Here is a 17,396-nt window from a genome sequence, read left to right as displayed (position 1 = left end):
CCCAGGGCATGGTTCATGCCCAGTCTCTTGTCACTATTTGCCTCGTTATTTGGCATTCAAATACGATTTGAATTTATTCTACATTTCTCCAAAGTAAATTATTTTTTCAAAAGTAAAAACATCTTATTCTATTCACGTGCCCCAAGACTAGGTATGTAACCAGTTTTTCTGTTCCCCTGCTCTAGCAGCCGAGGGTTCTGCTATTTGATATGCAGATAAAAACCTGAGGCCATTCACATTACACAGAAAACTGTGCTGTCAAGGGTAACTGCCCCCTGGACAGGGCCGGGCTTCTTCCCTCCTTAGATTCAACCTGACTCTGTGGTTGATCTATGTCCAAGCACTGGCCGCCCACCCCGAATAGTAGGTCAGGGAAACCCTGCTCTCAGAAGGCCCAGCGCTGTTGGCTGTCATGCTCCGGGGGTCATCTGCTGCCTTAGGATGAGGGCGTGTGCAGCTGTGTCCCAGCCCATCCTCTCTGTGTGACAGTACGGTTCTGGTGGTCCGTGGTCTCTGAGTCCCACAGGGAGACTGAAAGTGAACCCTCACTCATCTGCCAGGTAGCCTGACTTATTCTTGGTTAGTCCTGTTGCCACACGGCTGCACCTTGAATCCACTCCTTTTTAATAACCTGGAAGGATCTCCTTGGATGTTGAAGCATGTGTCTGTTGGCACAAAGAACTATTGGTGCCTTGGAATTTGAATGATGGCTTTCAGAGCCTCATTGTTTCTGATGCTAAACTGTGTTAGACTTGACACTTGGCCCTGAATTTTCATTTGAGCTGGAGCTGGTCCTGGCAAGCCCTGCTCTTCACCAGTCCTGGCTTTCACCTGCTGTTTCCAGTTCTCCACGGAGTGGATTTACACCGTGACCCCAAGACTGGAAACTAGTGGGCTGTGAGCTGACTGGTTGTAGTCACCACCCCAGTTTTTAAATTCGCAAGGCTTGGTGCCCGCTTTCATTCTACTTTAGTGATTACTTGCTTCCACTCTCTCCTGTTTTCACTATTCTTTGATCATGGCCTTCTTGAATGAGGAAGATACAAAAAGTCTAAAACAGAAAATCCCCCTGTTGTGGGTTTAGGGTCAGACTAGCCTGACTTGGATGTGAGTTTTGGTTCTACAGTTCACTAACTTTCTGAATCAAGGCAAATCCTATAAACTTTCGGAACCTCCTTTTATTTGTGTATAAAACAGGGATAACAGTGATACCTTTGGGGGTATGGTAAGGATTCTACAGTAAAATAAACGTAAGCTATGCATTTAATATGCACGATAATTTGGGTTTAAGACATGAAGCATATTAGGGATAAAACAACAACCACAGACGTCTAGGCAAAAACATTAGCTTAAAATTAATAAGAACAACAACAACAAAACTCCTAAAAAAGTAGAAAGGTCCATTAATATCCTAAAGATTTACTACAAGTTCCCAGATGGCAGAGGTCTAGAGCAAATTTGGGCAGAATTCATTTCTCCTGCCTCTGCTTCAGTGCCTGCAGTTATACAGAGAAGAGAAGCTTGGTCGTCCCCAACCTGAATCCACTGTTTTTGTCCCAAGGAACCCTCTGGCCCTATGTCATCTCCCCGCTTCTGGTCGGGCCTCATTCAGCAGTGAGTGTCACCACCTGTGTTACGTCCCATTAGAGCCCAGCCCCCTGTGGAAGTGAGTGCTGCTTTTAGGCTCTCCCTCAGTCCCTAAATCTATCATAGCACTAAGGCCAGTGAGCTGCAGGGGCAACGGGGGTCAGAAACAGAAGGCAGTACCTGGCTCCTTGTGTCTGAAGCCTTTGCAGCAAGTCCCCGGAGAGGGGTGGGGGACGTGCACCCCACCCCCAGAGGCCCTCTGCCCCCGTGTGAGGTGGTGGCCCTGCAGCCTCACCTGGGAGCTGGTTGGAAACGCAGGATCCCAAGCTGCCTCGTACCTGCCCCGTCACAGCCTGCGATGGGCCGTCAGGCGGTCCTTAATATGCGAGGGTTTGTGAGCCTCCTTCTGGACCACGTTCCTCATCTCAGAGGCTGAGAGACCAGGGCCTGCGGCAGCTCTGCTAAGCAAGGCCGGCAGTGGCCAGTGGCGGCCGCACAGGGACCGTCAGATCTGACCCTTCCTTCCAGGCCCACAACGCTTGGGGCACAACTAAAATGCCGTCATTAAAATCCCACAATTTACTCAAAGTCTATATATAACATTACCTGATGGGGATTAATAAATGGCCCTACACATCATTATGGTTTTCTTCTGGCCAGAAACAAAAATTACACGTAAGCTCGTCTTTCTCTGGGGCTAAAACAAGTTGCTAATAACTATTTCCCACCCCCAGTTATTTTGCCATTCAGCTATACTTTTTTATAGTTGAAAAATTAACTTTATGTTGTGTGTTGTTTGGAGTAATCCTTTGCTCTTGTATCTGGCTTCCCTAGAGGATTTTGTATGATTCCACCTGACCTTCAAAAGTGCCAAATGGCTTCCTACTCTCTTCATCCACAGTTAACTGCCGTAACTGTAAAGAAACCAGTTTTCATCACCTCAAGCATCCCAGCGCCCTGTCCATACGTGCATTTAGTCACTGAGCTTGCTTGTGTCCTGATAGGTACACACAGCTCCACCACGCTGAAGTTTCCGAATTAACACACGAGAATTGCATTCTTTAAGGACTGGCTGGACTCTGACAACCAAGACACAATAATCCAATGAAGGAAAATCCACGTTTGCCGAGGGAGGTGGCCCTGCTAAGCCCTCAGGTGTGTTGAACTAAGCAAGGTTGTTCTGTGGTCATGTCAACACCACAGCAGAACGAAAAGTCAATTTTTTAGAAAGTTTCATTCTTCCTCTGAGGAGAGTAAATTTAGAACAACATGCTGTAGAAATATTGAATTGCATATAAAAGAATGAAACTTTGCTGTGGTCCCCGGAAGCCATGCTGCAGGTTGTCCCAGCATCCTGGTGCCTTCTCCAGCGTGGTGATGTTTTCTCAGACCAGTGATGCTGCTGTGTCCGCCCCAGCAAGAGAGCCCAGGACGGGGTGACTCAGCATAATGTCGAAGGGTCTGGCCCGTTGAGAAGCCAACGGGCCTTTGTTTTTTTTTAAAATCAATCTCCAGGGCTTGTCAAGGATATTTATTTTCAGGGAATGTCCTTGGGCAGCTGTAGCCTTAATTAGTCGATGTGGCCCACAGTTAAAAAAATACATATATATATTTTTCTTTTTGAAGTGCTTCCCAGATAATGTTATTTATATGTTCAGTTGTGTCTGATGTTTGGGATGGTTTTGAGTTTTGTAAGGAATATAGAAACTCATCTGAGGGAGGAACAAAAGCCACGGGTGGCTTAAGATGCGACAGTTTGTGAGCTGCTCTTCTGGACCACGTTCCTCATCTCAGAGGCTGAGAGACCAGGGTCTGGGGGGTTAGAAAGATAAGGGTTAAAGCTAAGAGCTGCTGAGCCCATTACCTCAGTGGCGTTAGGACCTAAGTCTGAAGAAGAATTCAGCGCTTCTGAGCCAGGGCAGCTTATTACAAAGTTGGTCGGGAGGCTTTTCTGCCGCATTACCGGAGCTGGCTCCATAAAGACCAACACACACAGGTGTATACACACAAGTACACCTATGCACGCATGCGAACACAGAGACTTGCGCGCACGCATACACACACACACACACTATGGCACTCCAGGAGTCTGTTTAAAGATAAGAGTCTTCCTTACGTAAAGGTGGGTTCCTGTACCCACGTGGAAAACGTAAGAATCCCCACCTGGCTTCCTCCTTTCTCTCTCACACTCTGATCATGTACCTTTGCATTTCGAGAGGACGGCCTCAGACAAGAAGAGAGAGCAAATGTCACGTTTGTTGGCAACAAAATGACGCTCTGAACGAAAACAGGAGACCTGCCGTTTCCTAGGCTGTGTCCTCGGATGTCTGTGGAGTGAGTTGGCCCAGCAGGGGAACGGTTCATTCACGAGTGTTACGACGTGTTCTCACACAGAGAAGCAGATACTCACCTTTAACACCTCTGTTTCCCCCTAAGTGCCGCGGAAGCGTGTCGGGCTTTCCCGCAGCCTCGGAGCCCCCAGGACCTCGAGGTGATTCTGTGGAGAGTGGAGATGCTGGTCCAGCGTGTGCTCGTCCTTCTTGCAGGTGGGCTGCTTGGGGAGAAGGGCTGCCCAGTGGCCCTGCCGGGTGGGCAGCGAGGTGGTCAGGTGCCCCTGAGTTTCTTCTGGGCTCAAGCGCAGCCTTCTTGCCGGTTTCCAAGGCCCTGAGTCTCCCCAGCCTCCCCACCCCCGGGCTGCGACCTTCTCCAGTCAGCTGAATGGCCCTTCCCTGCCTGAGCTCGGCTTCTGGGCTGTGTCTCTGCTCTTGGAATGTGCTTCCCTGTGTTTGTGGCCTGACGTTCAGCTGTGCCCTGCGGCTAGAGCCAGCGGCTCTTCCCGGAGGGATGCCTGCATCCCCTTCGCTGGCAGTGACCTTGAGTTGACCTCTATCGAATGCAGTGTTAATGCTCCTATTTCTTTTTTTTATGGATATAGGAAACAAATTTATTTAATAATTAATAAATATTATGTTTAGTGGTATTACAGAGAACTACAGTCTATGGCAGATATCCAAACTCTGAATAAATGTGGGTGAACATTAGTAGAAAGTATTTGAGTAAGGTAACAGTCATATCTCCCAGCAAGGTTAACAGCACTACCAGAATCACGTGAAGAAGCTGCCAACTTAAGCATTTGTTTTGCTTCCCAAATGTGTTATTTTTTGTAGCACCACTCATAGGATTTGTATAACGTATATGATGCATGTAAATGTATTGATCTTTATTTTATTTGCAAGAATGACTCACTGTTAGCAGCAGATGGGGCCATGAACACACACCTACAACATGGCAACAGCTACAAGCAACATGGGCTGATTGGATGGTGACCACTTCTCTCTTGACTTCAACCTTCAGCTCCACGTGAGCAAAGCTCAATGGAATTCTGGCACAGACATGGTAAATCAGGGCAAGTGCAACTAACTCCCGAGCCAGGACTAGCTCGCTCTCACTGACTGCCAGTCCCCTGCCTGCTGTGGCCGACCTTTGACGAGTCCTTTGCCTTTTACCCTCTTCCCAGCGCTGACTAGTTCCCATTCACTTGGTGAGACCTCCTGAGCTCTGAATGCTGCTTCTCTCTAGTTGTTCCTTCTCAGGCTTCTCCAACACACTTCCCTGATGCTCCTATTTCTTAAGTCTCCCCCCTCCCCCGGCGTCAGTCTTCCTTGAAGGCAGCATCCTTGTCTTCCTCTCCTGCGTGTGCCCAGTGCCTGGGGTAGAAGATCGTTCCACTGACCGGGGCTGGGCGACCCACGCAGTGACCCGAGTCCCAGAACATGTTCTCTAGTCCTGGCACTCAGTGCTGGTATTTTAGCTTTTCGTGGCCCTTCCTGCAGTCGTCTGCAGATTCACTGAGCGCAGGACCTGTCACTCATTCAGTTCTGTCTCCATGATGCTCAGAGTAGAGTCTATGCTAGTGAGTCATTCATACTTATATTGTAAATGAGTTCACTCGTTTGAGATCCTGCTTGTCAAATCCACTACTACAGATTCCAGTGGAATTTCCTCTTCATGCCGTTGCTGAAGGACAGTGCCATGAGCGGCCTTACAGGGCTGCTGGATGATTTTCGGGACTTTCTCTAAGGTGTAAACTCTGGTCTCTGAGCACTTCTGAGTCCGTAGACTGGGCCAGCAGTGCTGGAGTGACTCTGCCCATGCACGTGTGTTGCTGCCTTTTCACGCCTGGTCTCCTGAATGAGGCTGCAGAGAGCCCTCTCCTTGCTGTCGGGCCTGAGGTCCTTGACAGCAGGGGCAGCAGGAGTGCTGCAGAGACGGGTGTGAGCGCAGAGGAGGACATGGGTAAGCCAAGGGTGGGCTGATCAGGAAAAGAGAGGAGCTGGGGTCAGCGGAGCGGGCCGTGAGCCCTGGGCCCTGCGTGGAGCCCGCCAGGCTGGCCCTGAACCCGTCCCAGGTGCATCCGACACACCGTCTATTCTGCTTCGTCCTCCTGACTTACTCTCAGGCGGTTGTTATTATCTAGATAGGTGTTACCTCCTCTGGGAAGCTCTTCTTGGCCTCCACTCCTGGGCTCAGGGGCCCTGCATTAGGTCCCTTGGCTGTGCCCTGCGGGGTGGCTAGCCCGTGGTCTCCTCACGACCGGGCCTGCCTGTTGATCAGCAGAAACCCAGCGTGTGGGGACTGGAGCACATGCTGGCAGATGTTTGCTGAATGAAGGAATGAGCACATGCCAGGAGCCCTCACTGCTTGTATCTCTGTCCCCTGGGACTCCTGCCTGTGCAGGATCTGTGGGGTTTTACGCTGACGTCCTGGAGGGAATGTCCGGCCACGGCCAGCAGTGGATGGGCCCAGGTGTGTCACTGAACGGGTGTGCAGGGCTGGAGGACACCGTGGAGAGCTTGCTCGGGACGCAGGGCAGGTCCACCGCAGGGAGAGCGGTCCGGTGACCCAGGGTGGTTAACTGGGGGATGCAGGTGGCAGAGACTGGGAGCCAGAAGTCGGATCAGCCCCCACCTGGGGCGTCGGGAGGAGAGGCCAGGCTTGGGTAGGAACCAGCATGTCAAATACCTTTGCAAACAAACGTAAACAAATGAGGTTTGCTCAGGGCAGTCTTGGTTTTCACCTACGGCCCGGAGTAGAGATGAGCAGAAGGGCCGCAGTTTGAAGGTGGGTCGCAGGCTCCCATCCTCCACTAGGGGCGCCACCTGCTCGTCACAGCCAGCCTACGCCTCTGCTGTCACTGAACACTCCTAGCGCCACTGTGCCTTGACCAGGTCATGCCCAGGATGTGGGCCTGCTCATCACAGGCCTGTCCCTCTGCCCCCGCCCCACCCTGCCACCAGTTCGTTGCCGCCCGGAACCACGAGCTCTCCCTAAAGGAGGCGGCTGGTCATGGGGTCAGTGAGGGACTCTGGCCAGCAGCCTCCATCCCGCCGGCACTCTGCTCTCCTCACTCGTCTTCCCAGGACCACAGGTGCCTCCCGCAACCAGGCTGCCCCCACGCCTGCCCCGCACCCCCCCGCCCCGGCGCCTAGCTTCCAGCAGCGCGGGGGCCCGCTGGGACCGCGAACCCCAAGACGCGTGCGCAGACCCAGCGTGTTGGAACCGGGTGGACCAGGGCTGACACGGGCCTGCGGGCGCCCAGCACGCAACTTTGCACGTGCTTGCAAGTGTCTTCATGTTACGGAAAGCGAAATGGACTTTTATGAGTAACAGAACTAATATTTGTTTCAATTAGAGAGAAAACGTTTTGCCCCGACAGGCAGGCAAAGGGCACAGCGCCGCTGTCCGTCTCTAATATCTATACATAAATGCTCTAACGTACGGTTGTCTCAGTGCCAACGTGGAATCCCATGCGCAGTGAGAGTCTCCAGAGGTTGAGTCGATACGATGAAGGTTAGGGGTGCCAGCTCCTTACCCCCTTTCACTCCTTGCTCTAAATGGTTGAAAACAGCCGTTAGGAGCTCGATGGGGATCAGAAATTACATTAAAAAGTGGCAGCACGTGCTCTTCCGGGGTGAGCAGTCGGAGAAAGTGGCCGGACCTCAGGCTGAGCCGGGGGTCTCCTACCACCTCCCAGATCTGGACCTTCCATCCCCGCTGTGGGCAGCGTTGCGTCTGGATGGTCCAGTGCCTGGACGGTTACAGACCTGCCCCAGCCCAAGAAGGAGAGTCCACTGTGTGGTCTCCGCCTCGAGGGCGCGGGGCTCAGGCTTCCCACCGACATGGCACCGCCCGCCTGGAGCCCCCGTGCCCGTGAGGAGGGGTCGGAGCTTTCCTCCCGGTGTCTCTGCTGCTGGGAGGGGGGTGCTCTTTCCTCTCTACAGCCTCCTGCATGTCAATATTATCACGGTGTTAAATTTAAGAATAAAATCCTGCTATAGCGGGAGTGCTATAACTGAGTAGAATTAGATTTAATTTGCATATAGGTACAGATTGTGAGCCAGAGGTGCTTTTCTACGAGGGAACCCTCCCCAGTGCAATACACCCTGTTCAGCCTGCGTTCTCGGAAATGAGGCTCCTTGTTTGTACCTGCGGCTCTGATCCGGATATATCTGGGCACCTGGGGGCCAGGATGAGGGCCTCCGTGGAGGAGGGAGAAGGCAGGGCTGTGAAGTGTCGGGTGGAGGATTGGGGGTGGCTTGGAGAGCTCCCTGCCCAGAAGGGGAGCAGAGAGTGAAGGCCCGAGGGGCTTCCACGAGTGTTGTCGGAATCAGACGCACAGACCTGCACCTGGGAGGGGGCCTGGGCATCCCTGGGTCTTGTGCCCCCTCACTCATCCTTCCCCTTCTGCTCTCCTGTGGTCGTGTCGTGGTCAGTGGAGGAGGGGTCTGTGCACCTGTCTTAGGGGCAGTGACCGTGTGGGAGGGAGCAGCCTGTCCCCCAGGGGGGCAGACGTCTGAGGGTCCAGCAGGCAGAGGGGACGAGGGAGGAATGAAGCCACGTGTCCAGGAGTCCTGCCACCAAGTAGGAGACAGAGAGCCTGGCCCGATGGCCCAGCCCCTCCCCGGGGCGTCAGATGGACAGGACTCCAGCCAAGGCCTCGTGCTCTGTACACGCTGGACCCTGGCTTCCCGCCCGCCCGCCCTGGTCCGCGATCCGGAGGTTCCGTGCTGCTGGTGGCCCCACGAGGCAGCGTGAGTTTGGGTGCTCGGATCACATCCTGGGAAGCTCCCCTGTGCCCGGGGACCCCCGAAGGAGGGACTCAGAGCTCAGGACCCTCGACTGTGACACCTCAGGATTCTTCACATTTAACTCACTTGGAACATACACTTGTTAGTTCTCTGATCATCTGAGTGATCATGATTTTCCTTTGCAAGAGTGACCAATGGCACTTTTGAGAAAAATATTTAGAAGTTTTATTTATTAAAATATTATGTATTGATTTATGTTTGATGCCTTCACATAATCACCATAACCTGGGACTGTGCTTCCAACATCAGGAAGAACTGGGTGATGAAATGAATACATTCTGATGACGTGAAATACATGGTATACAGCAGGACTGACGTGTCCAGGGAAATGTACATAGATTTATAAGAGTGTCTGCTGCTTTCTGGCATGTTTTACATTTTAAATTACCTATACTTGTCAGTTAATTTAACAAATGATAGATATTTTATATATTTATCAATTTATAGGTATACATATATTTTGCAAAATGATTGGTCTTTTATAAAACTGTTTATGCTTGTAAAAGATGCGGATAATGTATCCATGCAGTCTTAGAGTCAGGGCCGAGACCGGGGGTTCCTCCACGGTGCTTCTCCAAGTCCTCAGGGCTGCACCCCAGCCGAGGGGAGGCCTGGAGACTTCCAGGCTGCCCTGCAGACCTTCAGGGTGGGCAGACCTATGGAGAAATAGACATGTTTTCTTTTCAGTCATCGGTTTTGTGGCTGTGGATTTTGAAAGGCTTCAGTTTTCGGGCCAGGAGGCCATGTGCTAGGTCCTCAGCTGGGCGGTGCTGGTCCCTGCCGTGTCCTCTTGTCCTCTGGGTAAATGGCAGAGCCGGCTGAGAGCTGGGGTCTCCTGGTTCCCGGCCAAGGGCTCCCTCCAAAGCCCAGCAGCGCCCAAGGGCAACTGGACAGGATCAGACATCCTCCATCTTCTCTGCGGTGCTTCCTGAGACCGAGGACAGTAGGCTGACAGCTTACAATCCACGTGATGCCCGGCGAGGATGCACGCATGTCTGGTCTCCGGACTTCAGCTCATACCAACGAGTAGATATGTTTCTAACTGTATCGTTGCTGTGTTTTCTAGGAGCTGGAAAAGATAGGGACCTCTCCCCATCAGCTGAGTTGTGAAGGTCTTATCAGGAATCTGTCCAGCGCCTTGGAAAGCTTCAGGAGCAGCTTGGAAGATGCCAGCGAGCAGGACTGTGAATGCCAGCCCGGACCGGCCTCCATGCTGCACACGCACACATATGTGCCCTCTGGCGGGGCCCCCACCTCCTCAGTCTCCCTTCATGAAGACGATGCATTTTAAATTATGAGTTTCAGACAATAATGTGTACAATATACCATTAACACATGTGTTTTCTCACCAACACCAAAATTTCCCGTGACTTTAACTTTTTAAATTGTAAACTGTAGGAGCTGCATTAGTGCTAAGTCTAGCTTTACTGGGGATCAAGAAGCTGGATCAACATGTCGAGATCTGAGATTACAATATGGTATTGGAATAGTTCTATAAGAGCAGTCAGCGATTTTTCAAATGACCTTCACACTGGATTCATTTTGTACTGTATTCTCAAAAGTGTGAGCCCCCAGAAGAGGAAATTGGGGCCTTCGTGTTCTGCAAGTGACTTATTCACAGAAGGAATGATGTTCCTCTGACTTCTCGATACCCTGATTTCTCATACATGCCACGGTCTATCCTATCGGTTCCTTTCACATTTGTGAGAAGCCATTTGTTACCCATCCTTATTCCCCTGACTCATCTTGCCTGGCAGGCACCTGGTATTGACAGGTATTCGCACACAGAGACATCGTGTGTCGGAATCTCTGAGGAATCTTATGGAAAGGCAGTATTGTTCTCTAGTTCATTTCCTGGGAACTGAGGCAGCATATTCACTCCAGCACTGTTCCTGGTGTTTTATCTTGCCTAAATTAGCTTTAATTTTCTGCCATTTTAGGTTGGCCCAAAGCCTCTAGAAGACTTTGTTGTCTGGGAATCCCATTATGACTTTTCTTAGCAATTTCACAGTAACTGGGGGTAAGTACGTAGTTCCTCCAAGTTTGCTTGATTAAAAATTAAATTTAGTTTCTCACGCAAATATATTATTAAAATAAAACATATTAAGGTAGAGTTATGCTATCTATATATGATAAATAACAATTTAGAGCCTGGCAGGTCTGATGTATTGGGGTTGAGAAGGAAACCCTAAAGTCCTGGGTACCAAAACCAAGACGGGGAGAGAGAAAAGCTTCTGTGGCCTGGGTGTCTCCCTGGCCCTCCCTCCCTGCACATCTGGGAGTCTCTGTTTCCCCGTCTGTCCAGTCTTGCTATTCCTGAAGCCCTTGCAGCATCAACAAGTCAAGTATGAAGAATCCGGTCAAATCTCCTCTTGTTAGGAAAAGTGAGATGAATGGATACGTGGAGAGAAGTGCGTTTCCTTGGTCACTGTTCCCTCAGAAAAAACACCTCCTTCGAGAGTCGAGTGTCAAATGCACACGTCTTAGAGGAAGCAAGGGAGTAGAAATACCCCATAACCTGGGGTTTTGTTTTACTTCCGGTCAGATGATCTCAGTTCCTCCCAGAAGTGTAGGAGATGACTTTATTTAGTGCTTATTATGGGCTGGATGTAGTGGAGGAAACATCCTTGCCAGTTTTTGTTTGTTTGTTTTTTGTTTTGCAGTACACGGGCCTCTCACTGTTGCGGCCTCTCCCGTTGTGGAGCACAGGCTCCAGATGCGTAGGCTTAGCGGCCATGGCTCACGGGCCCAGCCGCTCTGCGGCATGTGGGATCCTGCCGGACCGGGGCACGAACCCGTGACCCCTGCATCGGCAGGCGGACTCTCAACCACTGCGCCACCAGGGAAGCCCCTTGCCAGGTTTTCATGTCAAATCTTGTCTTCAGTCAGGAATAGCCCAAACGCTTATTATTACAAGATTTCCTTCCTTCTGATTATTTTTCAGACGTAAAAGTAAAAGAGTTGGTGCAGAACAACACCAAGTTAACTGAAGAGCTTCGATCTTCTCTCCACATCTCGGATGAAACTATCAGCAGCATTTGAGAAGCAAACGTTTCCCACTCAGAGCTACAGTTTGCTGCTTCTCCCGCCTCACAAGCCCTCGACGTCCTGGAGCTGTCGGCCTCGTGTGGTCCCTTCTCCCCTCTCTCCCCGTGGCTGGGGGTTGAGTGGGAATGATGTAAAGAGGCAGACAGGAGATCAGAGAACAAGCTGGCCACCCAAGCACGTTATCATCTTCTGCCACCACCGTGGGGTCTTCAGTTTCATAATGTTGTCTTCTTTGGGGTTTGAAAGGATAACATTGGTGATGATACTTATTCCACTGATTCCCAAACTGATGCACGACAGCCTGGGTAATTGATTTCCTTTCAGTAGGGAGAGCCGGGTCCAATCTGACTGCACCGCTTAGTGTGACAGCAGCGAGCAGTCAGGCCGTGTCATCCCCACGGTGGCTGAGGAACACTGATTAGGGCCCCAGAAATAAGGAGGTGGGGACGCGGGCCGTGGCGGTGGGCTGGGTTTGCCCGCGGAGGGAGGAGCCGGGGAATTTCACCTGGATCCTCGGCAGGGACTTCGCTGAGATGACCTTTCAGCACATCGTGTGGGGATTTACTTTCCTGTGCAGACAGCCTGCGAGAAGCACTAGCCACGAAGATGGCCCTCAAGTGACCATTTGTATTGACAATCACCTGGGCCTCAACGGACGTTTACTTTCACGTTGATTCCTGTTACCTGGGGCTAAACGCAAGCCCTGACAAGTAGATGAGTTACTCAAGAATTAACCTGCTTTGAGAAAGAAACGGATTAGAAGCTAGGAACCCCAAATTCGAGTTACGGTCTCAAGTTGTCTGCGGTATGTCACATGGGTCTTCAAGGAAAATGTCAGAGGCGGCTTATCGGACGGCACGCGTTACTGGTGTGCGGGGGTCAGGGTGGGGTGAGGACACCGCCTCGCCGGCTGCCTTAACTGTAAACAGTGGTCAGATGTGGTTTGAAATCTTTATTCAGGGAACTTGTGACGGGAATGGAGCAGTGAGTTGATTTCAGTAGCTGACCCACAGGGCTGTACGAGGAGCGTCAGGTTAGCTGACTTCCAGCCTTTGTAGATTCAGAATGTTACCATCTTCTCGGCCCGGTGGTTGCTGCCCGATTAGCAAGTGGCCACCAGGGGTCGCTGACGCTCCGTGGTGGGAGCGCTGGGCCTCGAGAAGGCTCGCGTTCTGAGGTGCCTTTGCTGCAGGAGCGGCTGTGCGGTGCTTCCTGCGTGCACGTGTCTCTCACGACGTGAGTCGCTGCAGGCCGTCCCCTGAGTGGCTGGACGTTTTGGTCATTGGCGGGGGCGTTAAAAAAGCTTGCATTCTTGGCATTCATATAAGTAACGAAGTTACTCTCTGGGGTAAAGTGTATCCATGAACCCACGTGTGTCTTAGGTTACAAATTCATGTTTGGTAGGTGACAGTTTGGGGCCTAGGTTTTTCTGCGTGGTGAGGTTGACAGCACATGTATGTGTCACTACATATAATCTGTAGTGACCTTTCACTGTTTCTCTCTCTGGGCGCCTCTGCCTTACTTTCAGTCAGTGCTGAATTGATCACGTCAGAGCCTCAGCGTTCCCGGGGGGCACATTTCCTTGGCACGAGGTCCTGGGAAAATGGCAGGAGTTCGCACTCATTCACTCACTGCAAATCTCCCTTCCCGTTGTGTGAGCTTCCAGAAGCTGGAGCCCCCAGCCCCCGAAGGGAGCCGGTGCCTGCGGGCTGGCTCGCCAGATCAACAGACACGTATGGGCAGCGAAGTCCAGAAGCGCGTGTGCCGCGGAATTTCAGTGTACAGTGTACAGCAGTGGGGCCACTGGGCCCAGGAGCCGCCCTGCAGACGGGGCTCGGGGCTCAGACGGACGTGATGAGAAGCCTCTGGCTGTGAAGAGCGACGGGAGAGTCGCAGGGTGGAGGCCTCAGGTCCAAGGGCCCGAGGCAGCGGGAAGGGAAGGGGCAGGGCCAGCTGTTCCGGGACGTGGTGCCCCTGGGAAGCTTCCCTCTGCCCGCGCTCTGTCCTGAGCCCTGGCAGCTCCCATCAAAACCAAATCTCAGACTCCCGGACCCTGGAGCTCACCTCCCCCACTGCCATCCTGGACTGAATCCCCTCCACCCACCCTGGACGCACCCAAGCCTCGTAGGCTGCAGTGCCGGATCAACAGCGACTTCCTCCCTCTGTGTTCCAGGCCACATTTTTATTCTTTTAAAGGCAGCAGTGAGGTCGAAGAGTCAGGACCAAATAGACCGAGAGGGCGACCAGAGGGTCTGTCTCCCCCTATCCTCCACAACTGAGCGTGTTCGGAGGGCCTGGGAGACAGGCTCCCACCATCCTCAGCAGACTTGCCCACCCACCCTCCAGGTTCTTACAGACGGAGGTGTGGGAGGGATGCCCGAGAGTGATGATCTCTTCTGTGCGGGGCCCCCCAGAGGGAGAAAGCATCCTGACACCTTGCCTTACTTCCCTTGGGCAGGAACAAGTGCCTTTGGTGGATCTGGCCCAGCCTCTCTCGGTCACTCGAAGTGGTTCCGTAAAGCATCAGGGACGCCTGGCTGGCACACGGTTTGGTGAGAGAGATGCCTTGCAGGGATTCACCAGCACCTCCAATTCCGTTGGGTAAAAGCTGCAGCAGATGGTTGCTGGCGGGACTCATGTCAGCGTAGACACTGGTAAAAACGGGCTCATTCTGGCTTTTTCCCTCCGTGAGAGGGAAAGAAATAATCAGTATGTGAGCGGAGCTAAGGGTTTCTGGCCCATGCCGAAGAACTTGGTCCCACGTGCCCTGGGAGGTACCGCCGGTCACTGGGAGCGTCAGATCCTGAGGGAGCTCGTCCTGGGCTCTGAGTCCTGCAGACCACCCTGCTCCCACACCATCCGGATGGACGTCATGGTGCTTTTAACTTGGGGAACTTCAGACCCTCCACCACCAGCAGAAAAAAGTAAGTGGCTATTTCTAATGGGGCCTCTGTTTCCCTACTTACACTTAGGTAAATATTTTTGAGCCTGAGTTTCAGGATTGAGTGCACTGACCTCTGCAAAGAGTACTTCTTACTGTTTCTGGCCAATTATTCTAACCTTCGAGGTATCTTTGATCCTGATCTACTTTGCAAAGTGTCACTTGTCTCTCAACTTGGCCAGTCACAAAGGAGATGAGCACGTCTTCTATGCTTCTATTCAAGTCATTAGTGCAGAAAGATGCCCACAGCCTGGGGATGCCCACACCTGTTTAATAGTTTGGGCTCTTAAATGAGCCATAGCACGTCTGGGGTCCTGCTAACTCATTAGTCTGATAACTTTGCCTTCGAAAGAAAATGACTTTGTGTTAACCTGGCCCACTTATGGCGACTCTCTCAACATGGTTTCAGCAACTGCCGTTTTCCTGAAGGGCTCATGGAGAACCCAGGATCAGAATTCACACGAGGAGTGACATTATCTGTGGGTAGTAGGACTGTTATCTTGTCTGAAGCCCTGGGAGGAGGGGGTTAGGGTCTGGTTTAGGAAGGAGGAGAGGGAGGGGAGGGCACTGGGGTTGGGACGGAAGGGCCAGCGGGCACCTCAGTGGGTGGGCACCCCATTATGCTGCCCACCCTGGGCCAGCTTGTGGGCTGGGTGCAGGGCGGGGGGCGAGGGTAGGGCAGGGGTGCACGGTGCTGACCCACAGACTTCTCGGTGGAGTATGGAAAAAAGGAAGGAATTTACTAGCTTAACTCTCTCTCTGTCTCTCTTAAATTTAATACTTTTCAATCAACAAACACATCTAATTTTTATTCATCTTTCTTCAGATTTCCTGTGTTTGTGCTGGTAGCCTCCAGTCAGTCCTGGTGGATGTTCCTGGGCTGTGTGTCTTTCACAGTGATCTCCTCTGGTCCCCCTGGAGCACCTGTGGGTCTTATCGCCGCCTCTTCCGCACAGACGGGCAAGCTGAGGCTTGCAGGTGCCACCAGCCGCTGGGCGGTCCCACGGCAGGAGCTGGAGTCGCCCTCCTCCTGGGCCCTGCCTGAGTCCTCCCTGCCTTCCTCCCACCGTGTGGGGCTGCAGCCCTTCCACACGGCCCTCAGAGCCGTCTCCTGCCCTCTGGGCTCATTCCCATCCAGGCCTCCTCATTGCGCGAGCCTGCCAGGACACGGGCAGCAAGGCCCGGTTCCTGCCTGTCACGTGGAAGGTGGCTCTTAGTCTCGATCCCACTTCTTTGCTTCGACAAGCCCTGACGTGCCACGGTCCCCTACCCCACTATTTCCAGTTCTCCCCCGTCACTGTTGGTGTTTCTTTTCTGGTCATAATTAGGTTGAGAACAGTGATCGCTTCCAAAGCTTCTCTGCACCTCTGAGTCTAAAATTGGCAGCTGGGCGAAATGGGGACCATCTCTGGGGTGCTGCTCTGAGCACAGCGAGTGTTTCGGCAGATGCTCAGTAAACAAACTCCTGCTAAAAACGCAGATGCTTTGCCTAGGGATCACTTTCACTCTTACAGGGAGTCTGTGATCTCAATTATTGAATTGTCTGAGTGTGTGTGTGCGCGCATGTGCGCTGGGGTCACAGTTGTGGGGCGCTGCCTGCCCTAGATCCCTGGCGCCTTGAAGTTTTCCAAGCCGGGCATGGACGTGTAAGAAAGGCACCAGCAGCACGGCATCCGTGTGTCTGATAACTGACTGGACCAGCCTAAGCGAAGCCTGAGCTGAAAGATGCCTGTCTGACTTTAAAACAGATTCCCCCGTGATATTTCCAGCCCAACAAAACTGAGTATTACCTCTGTTTTTCTTATTCCCTGCCTGCTTCAGGTGCCTTTCAAACAGGGAAAATGGTCATAGTAAGATTAAAAAAAGATAAAGAGTAAAGTAGAGAAGCACAGAGAAGGTGTGGAAGCAAACACGCTGCAAGGAGCTGCTCTTGCATGTGGCGTGACTGTGTGGTTTCTGCGCGATGGCACTCGGGACCTCCCCGTTGGGTGAAAAGAGGTGTACACAAGTTTTAAGAAAATGTTTGCCTTGGGGCTAAATTCTAAGAGATGCATGGAACGTGATCCTGCTTGGGGACCACGGGTGATGCTGAGATGGTGGCTAAGGCCAGGGTTCCATTGCAGGTGCAGAGGGACCCTCACCAGCCAGTTCTGGTGCCCACACGAGACCAGGATCAATGATCCCAATTTAAGGAAAACTTCCACAGAAGCCCGTTTTACAGAACTGATCAAAGAGGGGCCTCCCAAATCAAAGCAAAGGGTGGATGTGCATACCCCCCCCACTCCTGCTTCCTCTTTGAAACCCTCTCTCAACCAAAGGCATCCACCTTCCCTTAGAGACCACGATGGAAACAGTGGAATAAGGAAATCTTTCCCAAGGTACATCTGTACCACATAAGTCCCTTGTGGAAAAAGGGGTTTTGGTTAATTATGTGTGAAAACAACATCTCTCTCAGAGATTCAAAATGTACGTCAGCATATTAGATTACCTAACCATTTGTGATGGTTAATTTGTATGTCTATATGTGTGGGCCGTGGTACCCAGACATTTGGTCTAATGCCAATCCGAATGTCCCTGTGAAGTTATTTCTTAGATGAGATTCACATTGAAATCAGCAGATTTTGAGCAGATTACTCTCTGTGATGTGGGTGGGCCTTGTCCAATCAGTTGAA

At 51.9% G+C, this 17,396-nt stretch overlaps 1 protein-coding gene across 1 annotated transcript in view; it reads left to right on the top strand.

The window, feature by feature from the left end:
• ABCA13 (ATP binding cassette subfamily A member 13) overlaps positions 1 to 17,396 on the top strand; it is a 296,583-nt gene that overhangs the window by 53,417 nt on the left and 225,770 nt on the right. Inside the window, 3 exon segments of the mRNA XM_027124171.1 lie at positions 9,802 to 9,968; positions 10,676 to 10,755; positions 11,680 to 11,810. Of these exon segments, the coding sequence (XP_026979972.1) occupies positions 9,802 to 9,968; positions 10,676 to 10,755; positions 11,680 to 11,810 (378 nt within the window).

The sequence above is a fragment of the Aethalodelphis obliquidens genome, unplaced genomic scaffold, assembly GCF_003676395.1.
Source record: "Aethalodelphis obliquidens isolate GAN/ISIS:26980383/991018 unplaced genomic scaffold, ASM367639v1 scaffold27, whole genome shotgun sequence".
Lineage (NCBI taxonomy): Eukaryota > Metazoa > Chordata > Mammalia > Artiodactyla > Delphinidae > Aethalodelphis > Aethalodelphis obliquidens.
This window is presented reverse-complemented; position numbering and strand designations above follow the sequence as displayed.